Source organism: Eschscholzia californica, unplaced genomic scaffold (genome assembly GCF_041429995.1).
Source record: "Eschscholzia californica isolate CP2 unplaced genomic scaffold, dmEscCali1.0.p SCAF_5, whole genome shotgun sequence".
Lineage (NCBI taxonomy): Eukaryota > Viridiplantae > Streptophyta > Magnoliopsida > Ranunculales > Papaveraceae > Eschscholzia > Eschscholzia californica.
Window position 1 is genome coordinate 1,657,460 of NW_028238472.1, and position 21,658 is coordinate 1,679,117.

Below are 21,658 nucleotides of genomic sequence, written 5' to 3' on the forward strand. Positions count from 1 at the left end.
TTCTCTCTCTCCACCCTACTTTTCTCTTCTCCAACGAAGGTCGCTGATCGAAAAATTTTCCGCCGGTGACCTTCGTCGGAGAAGAGAGAGGTGAGGTGGAGAGAGATATTTTTAATTATATTTATTTTAAAAATATGTTTATAGGAAAGGTAGTTATGACATTAATTTTAAAAAGGGGATCAAATTTGTATTTATGAAAAATAGGCGGCCAATAAGGAAGCTGGTTACAAAGTAGGGAGCCGAAAAGGAAATAACTCAATTTCAAAGAAAATAGTAATTTATTTTTGGCCAGTGTTTTGGGGAAATAAACAAAGTTTTCAGGGCAATATGTTTTGGGCGGAAACAATTTTTTTTTGTTACTTCCAAACATTACCCTTTTTATTTTTTATTTTTTCTTCTTCTCCTCTCATCTCAACTAGAACTCCGACAACCTCTACGGGATTCCGACAACTTCAACCATTAATACCGGCAATCACCATCAACATTCTTCTCTCTTTTATCTCCTTTCTTCTCTCTCTCCTCTCTCCTCTTATCCACTATCCTCTCCATCTCTCAACATCAATAGGCACTCATTAGCATTAACCCTTTTCTTATCATCACTACTTTTATTTTTACTCATTTGTATCTTATTCTCGAGCAAAAAAACTTCTCAACCCTCTCTTATACTCTATGAAGATAACCTAATCCTATCTCTAACCAATCCCCAAACCCAAACCTACCTTCATCACCACCACCACCACCTCTAACTACAAACAGAAACAAACCTCACTTTCTTTTTCTGATTTTGAAACAACATCAATTAATTTGATTTCTGATATTGAGACACAATATAAGATTCTTTTCTGATTTTGAAACAACATCAATTAATTTGATTTATGATATTGAGACATAACATAAGAATGGTTTCTTAATGGGTGATTATGAGGAAATGAGTATGTTGAATAAATGTGATTTCTTTAAAGGAAAATGGGTAAGGGATGAAGAGTATCCGATCTATCAACCTGGTTCTTGTCCTTATGTTGATGAAGCTTTTAACTGTAAAGGAAATGGTAGACGTGATGCTGAATATCTGAAATGGAGATGGAAACCTGATGAGGGAGAAGGAACCCGTCTTCGTATGGAAACCAGACGAAGGGTTCTGGCGAAGGGAAAACCCTTTGCCGGAACTGTAAAAAAAAAAAAAAAAAAAAAGGGGGGAAGGGGAAGAAGAGAGAAAGAGGGAGAGGCAGATAGAGGAGTGTTTGGTTTCATTTTTTTAGGTTTTCCACCATCTTCCCCGGAAACTTTTTTGCTTTCCCCAAAACGTTGGCCTTATTTTTTTTGTTGAACTAAAGAAAATAGTTATTGAAAAGAGTAAAACTACGACTTTGGGTGGAATTTCTTTTGTTACTGTAAGAGGCAGTTTCCAAAACTAATGAGAGGCGGCTTTGGATGCAATAGGCGGTTTAGTGCCAAATTAGTTTGTGGCGGTTTAGTTTTGGTTTCCAATTCTAAATTGGAATTGGTTTCCAAAATTTGGTTCCCCCACCGGCTTATATTATAATATAAATAAGGGCCTTGAGTCTTTGTAACATCACACCAACACAACACAACAACAACTCAATAAAGAGTTACAGAGTGTGAGCAAGTAAGAGAGAAATTTGGTTCATAGTTTTGAGCGGTGTTTAATTTTTCGGTCGTCGAAGATTTAGTATAGAAGGTTGATTTCTATACGGTACCATCTTGGGACGAACTTGCGGGTTGTGTGAGTCGTCTTCATCTATCCTTCAATAAATATTTCTTGTTCGCCCGAGGACGTAGGCTTTAGGCCGAACCTCGTTAATTTCTGTTTGCATATTTAGTTTTGGCATAGCTTTTCGATAATTCTCATAATCGGATCAATTTCTAGGATAGGTTCGATAGCTTCCGCGACTTTTAGTTATAACAATTACAATTGGTGGAACAGATCATACCTACCTTTCTATTGAAACAACAAATAAAAGAAAATTCAAGACAAAAAAAGTAGTGTACATATTTTTCAACAAAAAGAAGTAAGCGTTTGAATTTGACTATTTTTGAATAATATTAAGAAATAAGTAAAACCATCTGACGTGTCACGCGTGCAAAGAACGAGAGGTGACTGATCACAATTTTTAGTGTTCAAGATGCTTTACAGTTTGGTCTAGGTGGAAAATCAGATTGTCTGAGGTTAATATTGTGTCATTGGTGTTTAATTGACGATTTTGAGGAAAAGTAAATCGAAAATTTACCCGCCTGCTAAATTTCCCCTCTCTGGACGAATCTTATTGATTTATCATTATTACTCATAAAGTGTTTTTTGCTTCCCAAATACAATTATGAAAGGAGAATCCTCAGTCACAATTCATCCCACCCGTAAAATCTACATTTCCAATAAAAAGACATAAACGGTCCATAAGTAGCATTCTATTTTAGAAAATATTATGTCATTATTTATTTTTAGCTAACGTATGTTTGTTTAACAAAATAATCATTCATCAAGATTCATAAAATGTCAAACCATCAAGATTAGATTGAAATATATGTGCGTTTCAATAAAAAAATATATTGCGTAGTCGATTTCTCAAAAAACAAAACAAAATGGAAATATATGTGTGTGGATGCTATGTGATGGTAGGAGGAATTCATAGATTGCTTTATCTAAAACTAAGAGAGTAAATTAAACTCTTAGTAAGGGTAATTTGGTCTATACAAAGAGAATCTAGTCCGTATGGGCGCTTTTAGTGAGCCGCCGGCCAAATAATGGAAGATACTCACCTTCCCCACCACAGCTTCCTCTTTAACAAAGTGACTATAATACCCTTCAAAAGTAATTTCATTACACATAGGTTTGGATGTGATATATATTGGGAGATCTAGATCTCAGATTTGATATCAGAAGGTTGACATTGAAGTCTTCAGTGAGGGACCATTGAAATGGGTCTTAAATGAGCCCTGATGATTGACTCGTCTAAATGACTAATTCAGATTTTCGATTCAATTGAGTGATCGAGATTGAGTCAAATGCACACAATGAGAATAACAATCACCACTTGACTTCACTATATCGACAATCAGTTTCTAAACATATCTAGCATTGCTTCCAAAAAATAGCTTAAACATATTATCGAGCAAGTAATGCAATATCGAAGAGAACTAAGCGATGTTAGTAGCAAAAAGAACTGTCATTGTTCCTACAAAGATATCCAAAATGATGTTTTACTAGTGTTCAAACACACAAAAGTATGTGTATATATAGTTAAGGATAGTAAGATGGATGGTTACTTGGTGGCAGACCATAACCCCCGGAAGATGGTTGATGAGGAGCTGGTGGGAAACCATGATTACCAGGATCCTGTGCAAGTAACCTATCATATGTAGCAGAAGAGGAGAGATGATGCTCGAATGAGTACAGTTGAGACCTAGATGGTGGTGGACTCAGGTCATATCTTCGACTCAATGAAATAGGTCCTGAACCGTAACCCTCGGCTAAACCTGCATTACTCAAGTACTGGGGCGGAACAGTACTATTATGAGCATTTTCAGGTAATAAACTGCCATGGTTGGTCGACAGGCCGCCACCAAGGTATGCAGAAACTCTATCTGGGGGTAGTAACAAGCTAGGCAGGTGATACGCTTCACCTTGGGTATGTGGTAGGTGATAGTAATCAGCTTGTGAAGGTGTGATTGGAGCCACACCGGTTTTAGCAGTTGATGATGGAGTACGGGTGGGAGCTGGTCCTCGAGGCTGATTATTTCCCGATTGTTGCGGGCCTTTTGACTGTTGTCGGCCTTTTGGTTGATGTCGTTGTTGTTGATTGGTACTAGCAGGGCGCTTTCTCGAGGAGAATTCCTTTTCCAATTGTTGTATATGAGTGATAACTCCACCGGGTGGGAATTCAGCTTCGAGCTTATGCTCTTCAATGCACTTGACTATACCCTTAAGTGCAGAAATCAGTTTGCTCGTGGCTTCATTCTGTTTTCATGGACGCAATATGATAAATAAACACAGGTAGAGAAGACAACAAACAAGACATACATATATAAGGAAATTGACATACCTGTGACTGAAGGGAGGGGTTACCCTTCGAAATTACTTCATTAAAACTCTTCTTTGCTTGAATTCTATAATCTTGTAGAAGGGGAACCGGCGGGAACTTGTCAACCAGCTCAAATGCGTAAGCAAAATTAATAGCATTGAGGTGTTTTCCTTTGTCAATAAGTTTTTGTACGAGATCTGCGAGAAAATTATTCTAGGTTCAATGCGTAAGCAAAATTATTCTAGGTTCAATTTACCCAAACTCATACTGAAAATTCTCAAATATCACTTTATCACTTGTGAAAATACATACAAGACTCAAAGACGATTACGACAAAAAACTATAACGAATAAGATCGGAGATGACAATAAATAACATAAGAAGAGAGAATTTACAGAAATTTACCAGGAAGTTTATCTCCGAATCTAAGTGAGCGACAAATTTCAATAGTTTGCTTTCGTCGAGCAATAGATATAGTAAGATCAATAAGATAATTTGTATCGAACAAAGATGTCAACCCGTAGGCAGCCACGAGCTGCAAGAAACCCATTTGTCCTAAATTTTCTTCTTCAATGTCACCGATCTTTCCTTTCCACTCGTTAGCTAGTTTAGTGGCATTCTCTTTCACTTGAGGATTAATCTGAGGGGAAATATCCGTCAGAAGCTCGAGAAGAAGAATACAAGTTCTTCTTGTAGCAGCCAATGTTTGGTCTTTATTACCTTTAGAGTTTGGAGGAAAAAATCCTGCCATTGCATCTAAAACCAATTTTGCAGGATCAGATGCTAATTTGAGACCAATACCAACTTCACGACGAACCAGAGCCTGTTCTTCTCGTTGGCTCATAATATAGGATCGTAATCCCATCCCATTCATACTGATACAGAAAGACATAATCTCAGGTCGAGGAGCAAGGTCAGAAAGATCTGAATTTTTCTTGGGTTGTGTAGCCGGCGGTAAAGATTCTTTTGCAAGAGATTTTAATTCATTAATGGAAGTTTTCTCCTTAGATGCAAGTTCATCAAAGCGTTCTTTGATCGATTTTTTTACTGAATCGAAGTGTTCGTCTAGATCTTTCCACTGAAGGGTAAAAGAAGAAAGCAAAGATGTCTGCGATTGAAGGGATTCAAATGTCTTACGAAGATTCTCCTTCTTCTCATCAATGGCTTCTAAAGCAGCTGAAATCGACTGTACTGAAGCCATCTCAGCTTACAAACCTACATACTCAAATAGTCAAATTCCATTTAAGATTCGGGAACATATGTTTCTTGAAATATTAATTGAGTACTTATTAGACACCAAAAAAATCCTACAAAATTTGAGATTTTTTTTTAGAACTAACTCGAACAAGAAAAAGGACCTTCAAAATCCAATATATCTATAGATAATTGTACACAATACTAATAAGATTTTGCGTGTAGTCTTGTCGAGAGAAATAACGAAATTCAGTAGAACAATTACAATGCAATCAATTTGATTATAATAATTCCTATTCGACGACCCATTCATGTGCTAAAGAAGTTCACTCCGATGTCGGAAAAATAAAGTCTTGAATAAACAATTCCTATCTGCACAAATCCTACACAAGAAGAGAATGTAGGTTATCTAGCAGTGAGATCCTGGGTATTTCTAAAATAAAGTCCAACTCGTTGTCCGAATTCTAACTCGTCTGAATCAGTCATTAACACATGTCAGGCATCAAGAGTCAAACAAAAACAAACATTCTGAAATCCGACTCGAATCAATTCAGACCTGGAGTCGGAACCCGAATCAGACATTAAAACAAGCCAAACATCACGACTTAGAAAAGGAAAAACACTACCTCCTAAAGCATTATTTTTTTTGTTTATCTGAAAACTGCAACAAAGTACTTTGTATACATCCCTAAAACCCGAATCAGACATTAAAACAAGCCAAACGTCACGAGTCAAACAAAAACAAACATTTTGAAATACGACTCGAGTCAGAATTCATATCCGACTTAGAAAAGGAAAAACACTACCCCTCCTAAAGCATAATTTTTTTTGTTTATGTGAAAACTGCAACAAAGTACTTTGTATACATCCCTAAAACCCTAAACCCCTTAAACCCTTTTAACACAAATCCAAAACCCCCCTTTTTAATATCTATACAATGTGATTTACAATCTTTCTTGATGAAAATCACATTGAATATGAAAGATAAGTGAACCCTAAAACAGGAATATGAAGATATATCAACTAATCAAATCTATTTCAATTTCAAGATGATCATACATGAATATGAAGATTAAAGACTGGAAAAAGTTACTAAGTTAGTAATCAGATTGAAATGGACTCAGAAGGATAACGAATTTCAGTGAAGATTATGACGTACCAGGGGTACTAGAAACCCTAGGAGTGAAGAACATCAAACTGCTTTAGTCTCTCTCCTTAAATGAAAAGCTTCAACTGGAATTTGAAGCGCCAATTCCCCAGAGAGGATCTGAAGGGGTTCTTTCGCCGTTGGGGTTAAAATCGATGAAATGGAAGTTTATTATCTTTAGGACGTGTTTGGTAGTACAAGATGAAACCTACTTTTCTTTTGGGGGTTAATTCCAATTTGGACCCCTTATTTGTCAAGTTTTCCAATTTGGCTTTCGAGATCATATTTCTGTTAATCTTTGTTAACAAACAAGAATATAACCAGTGTACCGTGCACACGAACAATTATATAGTTTCAATTCTTGGAGATAAGTGGGAGGTTTGATCTTAGAATCTTAAACATCGATAGTTTCAATTCTTGGAGATAAGTGGGAGGTTTGATCTTAGAATCTTAAACATTGAAGATAAGTTTGGAAGGTATAATCTCAATAAGTATAGTTAAGTTTGAAAGGTATTTCTCCTTTTTATCCTCTTCCGTTCTTTCTCGTTGGGTTAGATTGTTAGAAAAAGTCGTTGGCAACGGGCAAACTACCATGTCAGGTGACCTTCAACCGATAAAAGAAGAAAGAAAAAGAAATTCAATGTCGCTCTCTTTTTCTTAATCTCACTACGACTACCACCATCATCATCATCATTCTGGAACTCTCTCTCAATTTCTCTATGAAGATATAGAGATAATGACAATGATGATGATGGTGGCGGTGAGAGGAATAAGAGGAAAGCGAAATTGAAAAAAATGTTTTTTTATTGAAAGTTGCCAGAAATGGCATGCCAACTGTTGTGCCGACCTAATTCGTCGAATAAGAAAGAAAGAGGATACATCGGGTGATCGGATCCAATTATCATTAGAGAATGCATCATGGAATCACATTTTTAGTGAGTACGACAAATATAAAGACTTAAAATATTGTGTTCTTAGTTGAACATATATGTTAGCCCACATAAGAAAGTAAAGAGTTACGAAGAAGAGATGTTTATTAAAAATTAGACTCCAAGATCATGTCTCACTCGCAGAACTAGTGTGCAATTATCATGATGGAATTTGGTACCAGAGGATGCATCAGGAATCACATTCCTAGTGAAAAAAGAAGCCAACGACAGGTAGAAAGACCTTAAAAAATGTATTCTTACCTTACGTGAGCAAATATGTTAGCCAACAAAGCAAAATAAAGAATTACGAAGAAGAAAGATGTTTACTAAAAAGAGAGTTAGATTTTTAACTCCAAAGCAATGGGTGACGTGCAGAAATTGAATGCTAAGTTTGATCACTTAGTTAGTTACAGGGGCCCTCCTCGGGTCATCAATTTTTCCATAACAAGAGCATCTCTGAACTATTGAAAACAATCGACAACAGACGCGATAAACCTTTTATATCTCATATAAATTATGATAACCACCTTGGATGATAAAAACCTTATTCTTGGAGACAGAAAGAAAAGGGTATACTTCTATAGTGAATTATTGAAGGAACATTGAAGTACAAATTCCCATTCTAGAGTGATAATCCAGAGTCCTCATCCTCATCAAGTGAGGAAGTATAAACAAAATAAAGAGTCCAAATAAGACCAAAAATACCAAGTAAAATCCATCCAAGTATGTTATTGCTTAACCCAAATGGAAGTCCAGTCCCTTCTGTACTCATCCTTTCATCAACTAGACCCATAGCTGGATGGCTAGTCATGGTGGTGGTCAAGCTTGACACTGCTATCAATGCTGCTGTCATTCCTGTCCTTGAGCTTGTCTTGTTTTCAGAGCTAGCTGTTCTGTTCTCTATTGTGCATCTTATGCCTCCTCTCTTACCCATTCCCTTCAACACTGCAATCGTATAAATTACAATTTTTAAAGTCGTAAAAGTCAAACCTTAGCCGTTATTGATATTGTCTATGTCTGTCATTTGTGTCCAAGTCTAATAACGAGTACAACACTTCGTTCTTGGCAGAGACTCTGACGCCCAGTCGGTCTACGAACTTATCAAGATTGGGCTTTCACATCAAACCCAGTCTCTAGTCTAGAGCTCACTTAAGCGATATCAGACTGCCACAAGGTCAAGCTTGCATTTCTTCTAGCAGTGATTGGTTTGAATTTAATATGGGAAATGCTATTTGGCTCGAAAATGGGGGCCGACCACAACCCCAAAGTTGATGTGTCTGGCTCCACTGGGCGGGGCATTTTTCTCTCCACATGCCCGGACCAATGGGAGCCGACTACATCAACTTTCGAATTGTGGTCGGCATACATCAACTTTCGGGTTGTGGTCGGACCACATAAGCTTCCGGGGCAGTGCGCCCCTAATGTTGGGCCAAATAGCATTTCTCATTCAATATGAAGAGAAATCTAGGAACGGTGGCGTTTATTTAGACGAAATCATATATACACTAAATCTTACTTAGTTCATATGAATTTGACAAAATATGACCACTGAGTTTAAGTTCTAAAGTGAAATAGTTTACCAGGAAGAGATGATGGTGCAACTCGAACAAAACCCTTTTGTCTGATGCGAGTACTAGCGGCCACCAACGACGAAGCTCCAGTAGTTGCAGTAATGGTGACCATTTTTATTTGATTATGGAAGAAAAATGAGCAGAGGGTGGGAGATGATAGATCACTTAATTCACCAGAGTTTCATTCCACTTGTGATGACTTAAAACTCATGTAGTAATATTCACCACACAAGTGAATAGACGGATCAATATCCACCTCATATCCTGATATCCCTTTGCCCAATCATCATTTTCCACGTGTTCTCTTAGATACCATTCCCGTTTTTCTGGTCTTAAAATAAAATGGTTCAATTCCTTTTTTGATCCCTAAATTTTGACCAAATTGGTATTTTATCTCTTATATGTCTCAACTCCATTTTGACCCCAAATCGGCACTTTTGCGACGGCTATTTGACGGTCACATGTTGTACACTTGAACAAAAACAAGAGATATACAATTGAGGCGTAAAAGAGAGAGATGATAATTTATACAAAACCCCGGACAATTATTTTTGTTAATATTTGCACAATAACAAAGAAAAAACTAAAAAAAAAAACATGAGATATTCTGTAACAAATTTATCATTAGATTTATGAAGTATTCGACATTTTTAAATAGTGTACCAAACAAATGAACTCAAAATTCGCTGCATATCAAGATCTCCCTCTTACCTATCAACTCCGTTAAAACAAAACGGGCTCTTAAAGTGGTTTCATTCGGGAGAGAATAACAGCATATAAGTAATCGAAGATGTAAAAGAACGGTACAAGAAAAGGTAAGAAAAAACAAACAGAAGGACCAAGTAAAATGTAGTAACGGATCACGAATGTTACCCACACCGCTAAGATCGAACCCAACAAGAAAACATGAGTAAGAAGAGTTTGAATCATAACCTTCCCTTTATTATGAACAATTTTATTAGTGAAATGGATGATTAAAACTGTAGTTGCTAAGAACATAGCTCCTCCGTTCATAACGGCGAAAAAATTAAGAAGCGGGCTATTAGTCTTCCATACAATCATTCCTTTCGAATTATGTTCTTCGATTCCTTTACCTCCTGGTGGTCTAGCTCTACTTGTTATACCTACTATAAGTCCAGCAAGAATTGTTTGACTAGTACTCATTTCTTTGCTTTTTTCTCTTTGTTTTTCATTCCATTCTAGCACCATTAAATGATATCTTTCTTCTTCTCCTTGTTCTACTCCCAATCTCCTTCTTCCACACCATATTGAACCTCCTTCATATAAATATTCATATGACTTCTCTAGGAAATCTTGGTATAAACCTTCTTTTGATTGCATTGAATTGCCATCCTTTACATGCATAAAAAATGCAAAATTAGTAGTTGGAGAGCGCTACAATCACTTAAAGTTACTCGAACACTTGCTCTATGTGTCATCAAAACCAGTCTGTTCTATTTAAGTTATTGAGTTAAGAAAAAGAGTTGACGAGAATACGTGACCAATAACATGTCACATCAGTTTCTGAGTCAAACCGTGGAAATAGCCCATTTTGTTAATGTGTGTGTACTGTGTGTGTGTGTATATATACAGAGAGAGGGACGGAGGGAGGAAGACGAAAGCACACCTCAACTGGTTTCTCATGTGAAGAGTCTTCTGTGTCGCCTTCTGGATCATCTCCTGGGATTAGAGGGGAACCACTGAAAACAGCTGCATTCCCTACTTTCTAACCATCACCCAAACAATGTTTTGTTAGCTACTCCCACTTGATGAGCAAAAAATGGTACATGTTTTGGACACATAAATCGTTAATTTCTAGCATATTAGTAGCACTTAATTAGTTATCTACGAGGATAAATAACAATTCAATATCAGTTATTTGTTAGTCGATGTGACTTAAAATAAGTTTAACAGAAACGATACCAAAATAACGAGTAGTCATGAGTTTTCATGACTTAGAATACAATATACCTTAAATGGACAAAAAAAAAACACTAGCTAGTCATGAGTTGTCATGTCACATCCATGACATCTCTGCTATCTTACTAATTGGTTTTGGGAGAATTACTGAAACCCCCCAACTCTGATAATGCCTTTACTGAAACCCCCCACTTTAATTAGTAATTACTGAAACCCCCCAACTCCGTTTGATTTAACGGTATTGTGCCGTTAGAGAGAGTGAAATGTCCAAAAGACCATTTACTAAAACTTATTACTGAAACCCCCCACTTTAATTAGTAATTACTGAAACCCCCCACTTTAATTAGTAATTACTGAAACCCACCATTAAAACTTATTACTACCACCATCGTTTATAATGTGATACTGTTAATTTTGTTAATGTTTTCACTTCATGTCGTTGGATATGTCTGAAATTTGCTATTTGTCTGAAGTTTACAACTACTAGTGATTTGGTTTAGCTAAAAGCTTCGTGACGACATACATTATGAGCTCGAGATGGTAGGGGTGAAGTTTGTAGGGTGGTTTCATGAGTTTAAATAGAAAAAATAAGGCTCAAAAAGGTGTAAACGGTAAAAAAACGGTCATAATTTTGTGTCATCTTGGCCATCCATTTTGAGCTTCTCCATTCATTTCAAATAGTTGGGGGGTTTCAGTAATTACTAATAAAAGTGGGGGGGTTTCAGTAAACGAATTATCAGAAGTGGGGGTAAAACGTAAGAGGGCAAGAAAGTAATATTTAAAATATAAAAGTTAAATCAAACGGAGTTGGGGGGTTTCAGTAATTACTAATTAAAGTGGGGGGGTTTCAGTAAAGGCATTATCAGAGTTGAGGGGTTTCAGCAATTCTCCTATTGGTTTTCATAAATTGAGCATGAATGCTTTCATCTTTTCATGGATGGGGAACATTGAGAGATAAAAAGAGATGTCAGAGCACTTCACAATATTGGTGTCAGTCGCACTCGGACCAGAGGCAACCTGCGAGTTTGCCTAGACTGGCTCACATAATATCCGCCGGGTTGGTCTGACGTGGCTCACCTAATATTCGCACTGGGCTGACCTGGCTCACCTACTATCCAGAGTGCGGTGTCCTTGCCTGTCCTTGGGGTGTATTAGGCTCTGGGTAGCCCGGCCCTACTTACACCTCTACTTCACAAATTCTAATACCTCCCCTCAACATCATGGCTGAAGTTGCCCGTCATAGGTCCTACGCAAGGCTAAGGTTATAAAATCCTTACCCATCCTTAAAACACTAGCTCTGATACCATGTTAGATGCCATCGGCCTAACTCTCATTGAAAACCTGATTACTCGAAAAGGATTGCTCCAACGTAGTACCCACTTCACAAATTCTACGGCCCACACGACGTGTAATGAGAGAGAAAGAGAGAGTAGTATGTACCAGGTTATTCAGAACAATATCCAAAGCTGTCAAGTTATCCTTGTTACTGGCTCTCTTGTTGGTTCTTGGATCAGTGGCTATAAGTCTCACACATTCAACACTAGATGACCTAAGAACCAAATGAAGAGGAGTATTTCCATTATTATCTTTCTCATTTATAAGATTCTCACTCATATCTGATTTCTTGAGCACATAATAAATCACACCCCAACTTCCATGCTCTGATGCAATATGAAGAAAATTCTGTCCATTTTTGTCGATTTTTTCCCAACTTTCTGGCCACTTTTTAATCACTTCCTTTATCACTTCAATACTTTCTCTTCTAAATCTAACGAAAGAAAAATTAAAAGATGAATTCCCATAATTCTTCAACTTATATCCAACATTTCTCGGTATTCGACTACTAGCTGCAATGTGAAGAGCTGTCTTTCCGTCTTTGTCTACCATGTCTGCAATTGAAGGATCGGTTTCGAGTAACTGAATAGTTGTTTCAACATCAGCTACATATGCAGCATAGTGGAGGGCATTCCATTCATTCTCATCTGTCTCCCTTATTATTGATGATTGCTTCTTCTCCAATAACAATTTCACAATACCTGCATTCATGCATATGTCACTGCAAGATAAGGCCATTAAAATCAATCCGAACAGTCATTTTGGACGTTCTAATAAACGTAGCAACCTGTAGGTCACAAAGAGTATTTGGGATGGATTGCTTGTCCAAAATTAGTATTTGGGACAGTTTTAATGTTGTCACCTTTACTTCTCACTATCTGTGACAGTTTTTTCTGTCACTAATATTGAACATAACAATAATAATAAGTGCTACTATTAAATATATATACAACCAAACAAATTTCACAACACATTGAGCATGAGCATACATAATTATTATAAAGTAATGGACTTTGTTTTGTAGTGTCAGACTAATTTCGCCTAGTATCTATGTTTGTAAGATTAACAATGCTACCTGACCCGACAAAAAGTGGCCTGAAAGGCTCGACCAAAAAAATTTTGCACATGATGTCAACAATTTGTCTTTTTCGAGTCCTTCAGACCACGTTTTGTGTTGGGCCAAATAACATTTTCCTTCTAAGATACTTGGGTTATATCAAGCTGTCCACCTTGTTCACACCACTCCCTCTTTTCGGCAGTGTATTAAGGTCGGATTAGAGATTGCTTTCACCAAAATATCGAAATCGAAAATATGGATCACCCAAACAAAAAAAAGTACCATGCAAGAAGAAGATAGTACCTAATGAGTTCCCACACATAATTGCTGCATGCAAAGCAGTCCTACCATTAGGGCCAATATGAGTTGAGGATGGACATTTCTCTAACATTACATAAACAAAATCAAACCACCCATTTTCAGCAGCAATATATAATGGAGTCTCACCTAAATCATTAGGCAAGTAATTAAACAATGGGTCAGCTTCCATTAACAAGCAAACTACTTTAAACCTAGAATTTCTAACTGCATCATGTAATGGTGTATCATTCTCTTTATTCTCCATCCTTATCAAATGTTGAGTTGCTGATATTACTACTGATTCTGCTTCTCCTCCTTCATCGTCCTCAATATTAGGGTTTGGTAAGATATCATGAAATATAGTCGAAATATTACGTTCAAACTTAACATTGGTAATGAGGAACGATACGATAATATGGTTTCCTAACCTAGAAGCTATGTGTAGAGGAGTCTCCCCTTTCATGTTCCTTTGTAATAATAGACGTGGATATCTCATACTGATTTCTTCTACACAAAGAATTCTTTGGAATTGGGCGGCGACATGAAGAGTTGTGTTCTTCATAGAGGTAGTCATCTGGAGAAGAAAATTGTTGTCATTGTAAGTTATCATCTGTCTTAGACGATCTATATCGCCCGAAGCTATAGCTTCGTACAACCTACGATCCATATATATGTAAGAAAGGATAGTCTATGGGACAAAAACTAACACTGAAAAAACCATGCATCTTAAACAGACTGAGGTTTATAAAAAAACAGGTGAGATCTCAGAGAGAATTCAGGGACATATGCCACATTTTGTGTTCTAATACCTATTCTAGTTCAGACACTGAACACCTATTCTTAAGGGCCAAATGAAATATGTAAGGTGATATACAAAGGAGTGACTATTGAGATGCCTAACTACTTATGGAGACATGTGCAATTCCCATATGACCAATTTGTCACTATCAAACATGTAGTTACCGAGCCGTAGTCACTCTACCAGTTATATAATAAGGGAGAATGATATCTTTTTTAGAATACACCCTCATCTTCAATGGTTGAGATTACACCTCCCAACTTATCTTCAAGGGAAATTGAGTTTACATCTACCAAACTTATCTTCAATGACTAAGATTACATCTCTCAAACGTATCTCCAAGAGTTGAATTATACGACTATTTGTGCTCACCATACACAGGTTATACCCCTTTTCTGGATGGTGTTATATATGATATAATATTGTTTTATTTGTGACATCGTTTGACTCAATAAACCGACAACAAACAAAATTATTTATTTTATTTTTGTTTTCTTTTAGAGTTATTTCCTTTTTGGCTCCCTACTTTGTCACCAGTTTCCTTCTTGGCCCCCTATTTTTCATAAATTCAAATTTGACCCCCTTATTTTCAAGTAAATGCCATAACTACCCTTCTTAATTTCAAAATAAAACTATCAAAAAAAATATGAAGAAAAAAGAGAAAATTTTCCGGGTAGTTATGACATTTACTTGAAAATAGATGAGGTGGAAATATCTCTTTTTTAAAATATTTTATTTTGAAATTAGGAAGGGTAGTTATGACATTTACGTGAAAATAAGGGGTCAAATTTAAATTTATAAAAAGTAGGGGGCCAAAAAAGAAATTGGTCACAAAATAGGGGGCCAAAAAAAAATAACTCTTTCTTTTATGTATTTTTGAATTTGCTCTCTATTTTTTTATGCTTCAAATCTTCTATGTAGGGTTAATTTCACTTTGGCCCATCATGACTACTGGAGATGTATTTAAGGATTTTGGTCTCTTCATCTTTGACAGGTTGTTTAATCTCTCCCAATGTTCTATGTAAGACTAGTTTCAAATTGCCCCCCTTTAAAATGATCAATCATAAATGGCCTTTTGAAGATGGCCCGTTTTTATTTGGTCTCTTTTTGATTTATATTCGTCAGTCAACTTTGACAGTTGCCTTTTTATTTCAATTTTTTACGTCTCTTCACAAATATATTTCTTTTTTTTCTAGGAAACGATCACCCGATCGTTAGCTGATGACCCTTCTCCGATGAAGAGATGACAATCAAGGAGGGAAATATGTTCATCAATAAAAGTCTAAAGGAAAAGAAATGTCACTGTTAAAGTTGACTGACGGAAAAACCATGAAAAGAAAGCTAAAATATAAGTTGGTCATCATCAGAGACCCATCTTGGTCAGTCAGTCATCTTTAGAGGGCCAAATTGAAATCAACTCTTTCTTTTTCTATTACTTGAAGGAAAAGAAATGTCACTGTTTTGTACCAAAATGAAAAGCTAACTTTTAACCCCAATTTTCTTTTTATAACTTTCCATATCCAAAACGAAAACCACCTAACAATGACACCAGAGCTAGTGTCTCCGGAATGAGCCAGTATTCCGTACTTAGTCATGTTTTGTTAAGTGAGATTACCGGGTGACTCCAACTTTGCGCTGGGGAGGCTATAAAAGTTCTTTTGACTAGTAGTTAGAGAGGGATAGACAATGTGGCGCAACGAGAGCGTATTGCTGTCGGAAGGAAATTGCATTTTTGCTCTGTTAAGGCAGATGGTAGGGAGAATTTAGAGTTTAGTTACTCAAAGTTGTTCCAAATTGACTCGCACCTCTAACCACCGCAACCACTATTTCATCCAAGTCCTCGATTTAGGGATCTTGTAGAGGGCAACAAAATGCCTTCCATATCATGAGATGCTTGGTGTCTCACTATAAAACTGAGTACTAGATTTTTTTGTGGTCGGACAGTTCTAAAACTCAATCTCTCATCTTCGTGTGAAAGAGGTTTCAACAAAGAAATCCTTTAAATCGCTAGAACTATGAGAGTAGAGATATACAAATATTTTTAGGAGAGGCTAGTGTAACTCAAATAATGAAATCGGTGAAGTTCTTTCTCTGCACAGGGGGAATTTTGTTAACATGTTTTAACAATCGCAATTGCTCATCTTATCATTCGAAATTGGAAAAAATTTCTTGAAATATGTAATATGTCTTCATTGTGTTATCTTTCTCATGTAATTCACTTTTTGATCAATATACAACCAATTTAAAAACAACTAAAGAGAGAAAAAAAGGAGAAGTCCAAAGAGAGAAGAAAGACTAGTAGGTAGAGAGATGGCCCCCTCTATTAAAAGTTTGTAATTGGACCAAAGAGATGATGATTTGATAGCCGGCTAAAATGGGACCAAAGAAAAATATGTGTAAAAATTTGGGAAAATCAATTTAAATCTTCTATTACAAAGAATCCTCCAAAGTCAAAGAAGGAAGTCACTCAAGGTCTTTCTCCCAAAAATTTGGGAAAATCAATTTAAATCTTCTCTTACAAAGAATCCTCCAATGTCAAAGAAGTAAGTCACTCAAGATCTTGACAAAAAAAAAAGTCACTCGAGGTCTTTCTCCGATAATAGTGCTTTCACTCTCAAAATTTGAAGACACGACGATTAAAATTCTATAGTCGTGAGAATCTACCAGTTATTGAGTCTGGATCATTAGGATATAAATAGAGTGTATGAAAGTCTTTATTATGACAGTTTCATGGCAGCTATAAGTATATTATTTTTTATCTAGGATGTACTCAAGTCAATTGATGTATAATTGTCTATTATTTTAAAAGAAGTTACTCCTAACATCTAAAGAACTAATGGAACGTTTAGATGTAGTTTAGCCATCATCAAATTACGTATTTTGTTATATCATTAATCTGTTTATATATTGAAAAATGATTTTATGTTCGACCACTCTTCCTACTTCATCTTGGCCACGTCGCCCGACCAGTATTCAGATTGAATAGTAGCCTTGTATCTTTACCATGGTGACTATTGAAATTTGTACTAAAATCAATTAAACTTCAAATTTTTATAGTTTATTTTTCTCCCAAATAGCATAAGTCATTATAAAAAAATAAAAACATTTTATCCAAAAGGAGTTATCTCCTTACAAGCATAACATAAACAAAAGAAATAAACCCAAAACTTTAGGGTCTTTAAGTTCACACTATTAATGGTGAATTAGAGCAAATCTTCATGAATCAAACTTCTTATCTTGTAATTAGAAGAACATTTGGTAAATGGGGTTTTCAAAAGAAGATGTTTATCATGATGGGTTCATGTTAGAACTTAGAAAAGGAAATTAAAAAACTTACAATTTGTCTCCATGGATGCAATCACATAATTATTAACCATTAATGAGGACTATCTTATAATTACTCTAAGAGTTGGGGGGAATGAAGCCTGGTCCGAAATCATTCAACTTAATTGGTGTTTTTTCTTTGTTCATTTGAATGATCTTGAACCAGACAACATTCCCCTCACCCCATTCTAGAGTGACAAAGAGAGGAGAGAGTGGAGAGAGAGAGAGAGAGAGAGAGAGAGGAGGAAGAGAGGAGATCTAGAGAGATAGAGGATTCATGATGCCATCATGAAAATTATGTTTATCAAATGGTACCTTATATAGACAATGAGTAAGAGAAGGTAGAGGAGATTTACATGGATGAGTCCAATTTATGTATGGATGAGGTATGAGTCAACCAACTTTCGAAAAAACAATTTTATATATCTATTATATAAAACACAGTTATATATATTTTAGGACCCATTTTCGGGTATTTTGACCCACCGAAGTTACAAAGGTTAAAAACGAGTACAATTTTCAACCCACCGAATAGATTTTAAGAGGCGTCGTAGAGTTAATATTATCTTTATTTATGTATTAGTTTTGAAGTTTGATTAGTTGTAGTTAGGGTTTGGGTGAAAGAATGGTACTGTAAGGATCCTGACTTAGACCATGACTATCTACTACATTTAGAAAGAAGAGAATGTCTTTTGAAAAAAGGGAAAATGAGGATGGTGGAGAATTTTAATCAATAATGAGAGCATAGAATATCAAACACAACTAGCTAGTCTGATTCCAAACTTATATGTCAAGGAAAAAACAGGTTGCCTTGTTAAAAAGGCTGGTAGACGAATCGAATTAAACAAAGAAATTTCACAAATTCCTTTGAGAATTTGGGTAGCGAAAATATATGTTGTGTCAGAATTCTATGCTCAATTTGTGTGGAAGATTACATATGTGAAAAGTTTTTGTACCTAATCTTTTTGGATGTCGAAAACTAAGATGAAAATGATTTAACTGCAAATGATACTAGAACTCAAGATGAAGTCAGAGACTCATGCATGTGGTTCGGAAGAATGGAAATGTTTCGATCATTGAAGGGCGACACGTTTAAATCCCTTTAAGATATAAAGTTGCTTTTATTAAAGCTACGGGGAAAAGAACTTCTGTTGCATACACGTTTAAATCGACAATTTTGAATTTTATATGTTTTTTCTTCTACGAAATGGAATGATAATAAGTAAAAGTAGAGAGGGAGCAAGTAGTAATATTAGGAAAATTAATGACGAGGGTTAAATGTGAAATCGCAAATTTTGAACTTAACCAACCGTAAATTTCTACACCAAACGTATACACCCAAGATTAACAAAATAGAAAAAAATATTGTAATTTAAACTTCAAAATATTGAAAGAAAAAAGACCAATTATGGTATTCTACATTCGACATTTTTTTTTTCAAAATAAACAAACCAATCAATACAAATTACTTAAAAATGTCACTGCGCACCGCTGTAGAGAAATAAGGGAATGGTTTTGTTGGGGTTGGGGGAAAGTAGGGTCTGAACCTGATTCTGAAATATTGACGCGGGAACACTCAAAATTCTGGTTTAACTTTACGTTGGCAAATCATATATCCATTCGGAAATGGTAGAACCGACTACAATTGTTACCACGCCAAACTATAGGAAACCAGAACACTAAATCCAAGTTGATTTTTCTTTGTGTTTGTTATAGCGGGACTAAAAAAATATGAATCTTGAGTATATGGGTGTTAAACGTTATTATAAAAGAATTACACAAGGGGTTCAATTGAAATAAACAATAAACTAGTAAACGATATTACGATTCAGCCAAACAATAAAGTTTCAAAATCCAATAACAGAATTTATAACTGTCAAAACACCAATAAAGATCACAACCAATCAAATTATAACACGTGGTCACATCTCATTGGTTAACAACCAAGAAAAATCGGTTTATATAACTAACTTCCTCCCCCAAATGAAAAGACACAGTCACTGAAATTTCAGAGTTTTAGAGAGAGAAAGTTTAGAGAGAGAAAGAGAGAAATTTTAGAGAGAGAAAGAGAGATTAATGGCGACGGTAGAGATTGGAGTAGTAACAGAGATGAAGAATGGATCTCAGAAGAAGAACAGAATTCAAGTTTCTAACACAAAGAAACCTCTTTTCTTTTACGTTAATCTCGCTAAGGTAATCAAATTCTTTTACTAGATTTCTAATTTTAATTCTTGAATTTATGTTTTTGATTCGTTAATCGATTGATTTTAGATCTTATTGATCAAATTTTCAAAGTCAATTACTCTGCTTTGATTTTCTAATAATTCCGATCTCTCTCTCTCTCTTCGCCTGAATCTTCTGATCTTTGATTTGAGATGATGTTTCTTGGTTAATACGTATATGCTAGTAAAATCTGAAAATCGATCTCTTTTTTTTATGATCTAATCATATATTATTCATTAATTTTATCATATGAATGAAATTTAGTTCATAATCTCATATAGAAATGATTAATTTTGTTCATAATCTTATTAAATAGATGATTATGATTGTTCCTGATCATACATAAATTATTGCATTAATCTGATTTTAATATAGAATTGATTAATTTCTTGAATTACTACATTAATCTTGTTATATGGATGAAATTTAGTTTATATAATCATGTAAAAATTGATTAATTTCGTTCTTAATTGTATAAATTAAGATCTGATTTTAATTATTCTTTTGATTCAACAGAGGTATATGAGACAACACAATGAAGTGGAACTTTCTGCTTTAGGAATGGGTATAATAATTTATTTAATCACACCTCTTTTACACTTCTTTTACACCACTTGAATGTTTTTTTCGTGTTCGATTAACTTATGAAATTTTGTACTTCAGCAATTGCTACTGTTGTGACAATTTCTGAGATTTTAAAAAACAATGGACTTGCTATTGAGAAAAGTAAGTAATATTCTTGTACTTCTTTCTTAATAAGGTTATTTTTTGTTCGATTTAGTCGATTGTTTTAATGGTGGGATTACTTAATTAAAACAGAGATATCAACTTCCACTGTGGGTATGAAAGATGAAACTAAGGGTAAACTAGTACAGAAAGCCAAGGTTTGTGATCTGTTCATTTCAATCTTCTTCAATCTTTACCATTCGAATTTCGCTTTTTCTTTCTCTAAAATGGGTTGTTTTTTGTTGTGTAGATTGAGATTGTACTAGAGAAGACGGAGAATTTCGATAATCTGGTGGAATCAGCAGCTGCTGCTGCGAAATTGGCGACAACTGAGGTTGCTGCTGTGAGTGATGAGAAGAAAGAAGAGAAGAAAGACGAAAAAGAAAGCGAGTAAACGGAAACGGTGATTTTCTGTTTCTGGTAGCTCTTAGTGTGTGGAAATTCATTTGAGTTGTTGTGGTGTGAGATTAGAGGGACAATTATAGGAAATGTTTGATCTTTGTTAGAATTGGTTGAAGAATATAGATAGATGTTGAGATAATCTCTCTTCACTGTTTCTTTTCTTCTTGTTGATTTTGTGTCTGTTTTTTTTTTTTTCAGTTTCTTGTAGTGATAAAAAGGGGAAAAATCTTGTTGTTAAAGCACAATGATATGAAAATTTGTAGCTTCTATGGTTTTCTTGTGTTTGAATCTAATTCGTCTAAATTTTAATTGTGTATACCTGACTTGTTCAGCCACATGATATGAAAACCCCAACACTCCGTATTCGTCGATCAGTAAGGTGTGTTATGGGCCATAGTCCATGGGGTTCGACAAAGTGATTGATGTGCAAACTATTCGACCCATGCCTTGCGAGATTGACATTTTACTGTATCTCCAATCTCAAAACTCTTGACAATCCGCCTAGGCAGTTAAGCGGGTGGATTGAACAGAACCACTTGTGCAAATCTATAAACCTCACAACACTTAAAAATTTGCTCGATTAAAACCAAAAATAACGTACGAGTCATATTTAACATTTGATTTTGATACAATTTTCTTATCTACACTATAGAAAACACAATTTCTTTTCAATCTGGTGATCAATATAAACTTA

General features: G+C 35.4%; 4 protein-coding genes across 6 annotated transcripts; 1 reads left to right on the forward strand and 3 right to left on the reverse strand.

Moving 5' to 3' along the window:
* Window positions 1-3,075: 3,075 nt before the first annotated feature.
* Window positions 3,076-6,873, reverse strand: LOC147536065 (FRIGIDA-like protein 1). 3 transcript variants are annotated; one of them, XM_086639148.1, is made up of 4 exons: window positions 6,391-6,873; window positions 4,443-5,344; window positions 4,059-4,234; window positions 3,076-3,973 (listed from the first exon to the last, which is right to left on the reverse strand). In XM_086639148.1, exons 2-4 carry the CDS (start codon window positions 5,236-5,238, stop codon window positions 3,257-3,259), a joined length of 1,689 nt encoding a protein of 562 aa, XP_086495274.1. In that variant the 5' UTR covers window positions 5,239-5,344; window positions 6,391-6,873; the 3' UTR covers window positions 3,076-3,256. The 3 variants fall into 3 exon arrangements, with proteins under 3 accessions (XP_086495274.1, XP_086495273.1, XP_086495275.1); XM_086639147.1 differs by having other exon boundaries at window positions 4,443-5,252; window positions 6,391-6,668; XM_086639149.1 differs by having other exon boundaries at window positions 4,443-5,835; window positions 5,960-6,535.
* A 984-nt stretch (window positions 6,874-7,857) lies between these two features.
* LOC147536066 (photosystem II reaction center W protein, chloroplastic-like) lies at window positions 7,858-9,109 on the reverse strand. Its single transcript, XM_086639151.1, has 2 exons — window positions 8,888-9,109; window positions 7,858-8,252 (listed from the first exon to the last, which is right to left on the reverse strand). Exons 1-2 carry the CDS (start codon window positions 8,988-8,990, stop codon window positions 7,930-7,932), a joined length of 426 nt encoding a protein of 141 aa, XP_086495277.1. The 5' UTR covers window positions 8,991-9,109; the 3' UTR covers window positions 7,858-7,929.
* A 372-nt stretch (window positions 9,110-9,481) lies between these two features.
* On the reverse strand, window positions 9,482-14,209 carry LOC147536067 (protein ACCELERATED CELL DEATH 6-like). Its single transcript, XM_086639145.1, has 4 exons — window positions 13,494-14,209; window positions 12,239-12,834; window positions 10,506-10,604; window positions 9,482-10,231 (listed from the first exon to the last, which is right to left on the reverse strand). The coding sequence occupies exons 1-4, from the start codon at window positions 14,155-14,157 to the stop codon at window positions 9,620-9,622; spliced, it is 1,971 nt and encodes a 656-aa protein (XP_086495271.1). The 5' UTR covers window positions 14,158-14,209; the 3' UTR covers window positions 9,482-9,619.
* A 5,389-nt stretch (window positions 14,210-19,598) lies between these two features.
* LOC147536068 (uncharacterized protein At2g34160-like) lies at window positions 19,599-21,231 on the forward strand. Its single transcript, XM_086639150.1, has 5 exons — window positions 19,599-19,806; window positions 20,353-20,401; window positions 20,500-20,562; window positions 20,656-20,720; window positions 20,813-21,231. Exons 1-5 carry the CDS (start codon window positions 19,690-19,692, stop codon window positions 20,954-20,956), a joined length of 438 nt encoding a protein of 145 aa, XP_086495276.1. The 5' UTR covers window positions 19,599-19,689; the 3' UTR covers window positions 20,957-21,231.
* The last annotated feature ends 427 nt before the right edge of the window (window positions 21,232-21,658 follow it).

Excerpts from the sequence above, each read along its gene's own strand:
- LOC147536065 (XM_086639148.1), bottom strand. The coding sequence starts at position 5,238 with ATGGCTTCAGTACAGTCGATTTCAGCTGCTTTAGAAGCCATTGATGAG. Across the intron at positions 4,235-4,442 it reads ATTCGGAGATAAACTTCCTG|ATCTCGTACAAAAACTTATT; the intron begins GTAAATTTCTGT and ends ATTTTCTCGCAG. Across the intron at positions 3,974-4,058 it reads ACCCCTCCCTTCAGTCACAG|AATGAAGCCACGAGCAAACT; the intron begins GTATGTCAATTT and ends CCATGAAAACAG.
- LOC147536066 (XM_086639151.1), bottom strand. The coding sequence starts at position 8,990 with ATGGTCACCATTACTGCAACTACTGGAGCTTCGTCGTTGGTGGCCGCT. Across the intron at positions 8,253-8,887 it reads TGCACCATCATCTCTTCCTG|TGTTGAAGGGAATGGGTAAG; the intron begins GTAAACTATTTC and ends ATACGATTGCAG.
- LOC147536067 (XM_086639145.1), bottom strand. The coding sequence starts at position 14,157 with ATGGATCGTAGGTTGTACGAAGCTATAGCTTCGGGCGATATAGATCGT. Across the intron at positions 10,605-12,238 it reads ATATTGTTCTGAATAACCTG|AAAGTAGGGAATGCAGCTGT; the intron begins GTACATACTACT and ends GGTGATGGTTAG. Across the intron at positions 10,232-10,505 it reads CACATGAGAAACCAGTTGAG|GATGGCAATTCAATGCAATC; the intron begins GTGTGCTTTCGT and ends ATGCATGTAAAG.
- LOC147536068 (XM_086639150.1), top strand. The coding sequence starts at position 19,690 with ATGGCGACGGTAGAGATTGGAGTAGTAACAGAGATGAAGAATGGATCT. Across the intron at positions 19,807-20,352 it reads TTTACGTTAATCTCGCTAAG|AGGTATATGAGACAACACAA; the intron begins GTAATCAAATTC and ends TTGATTCAACAG. Across the intron at positions 20,721-20,812 it reads AACTAGTACAGAAAGCCAAG|ATTGAGATTGTACTAGAGAA; the intron begins GTTTGTGATCTG and ends TTTGTTGTGTAG.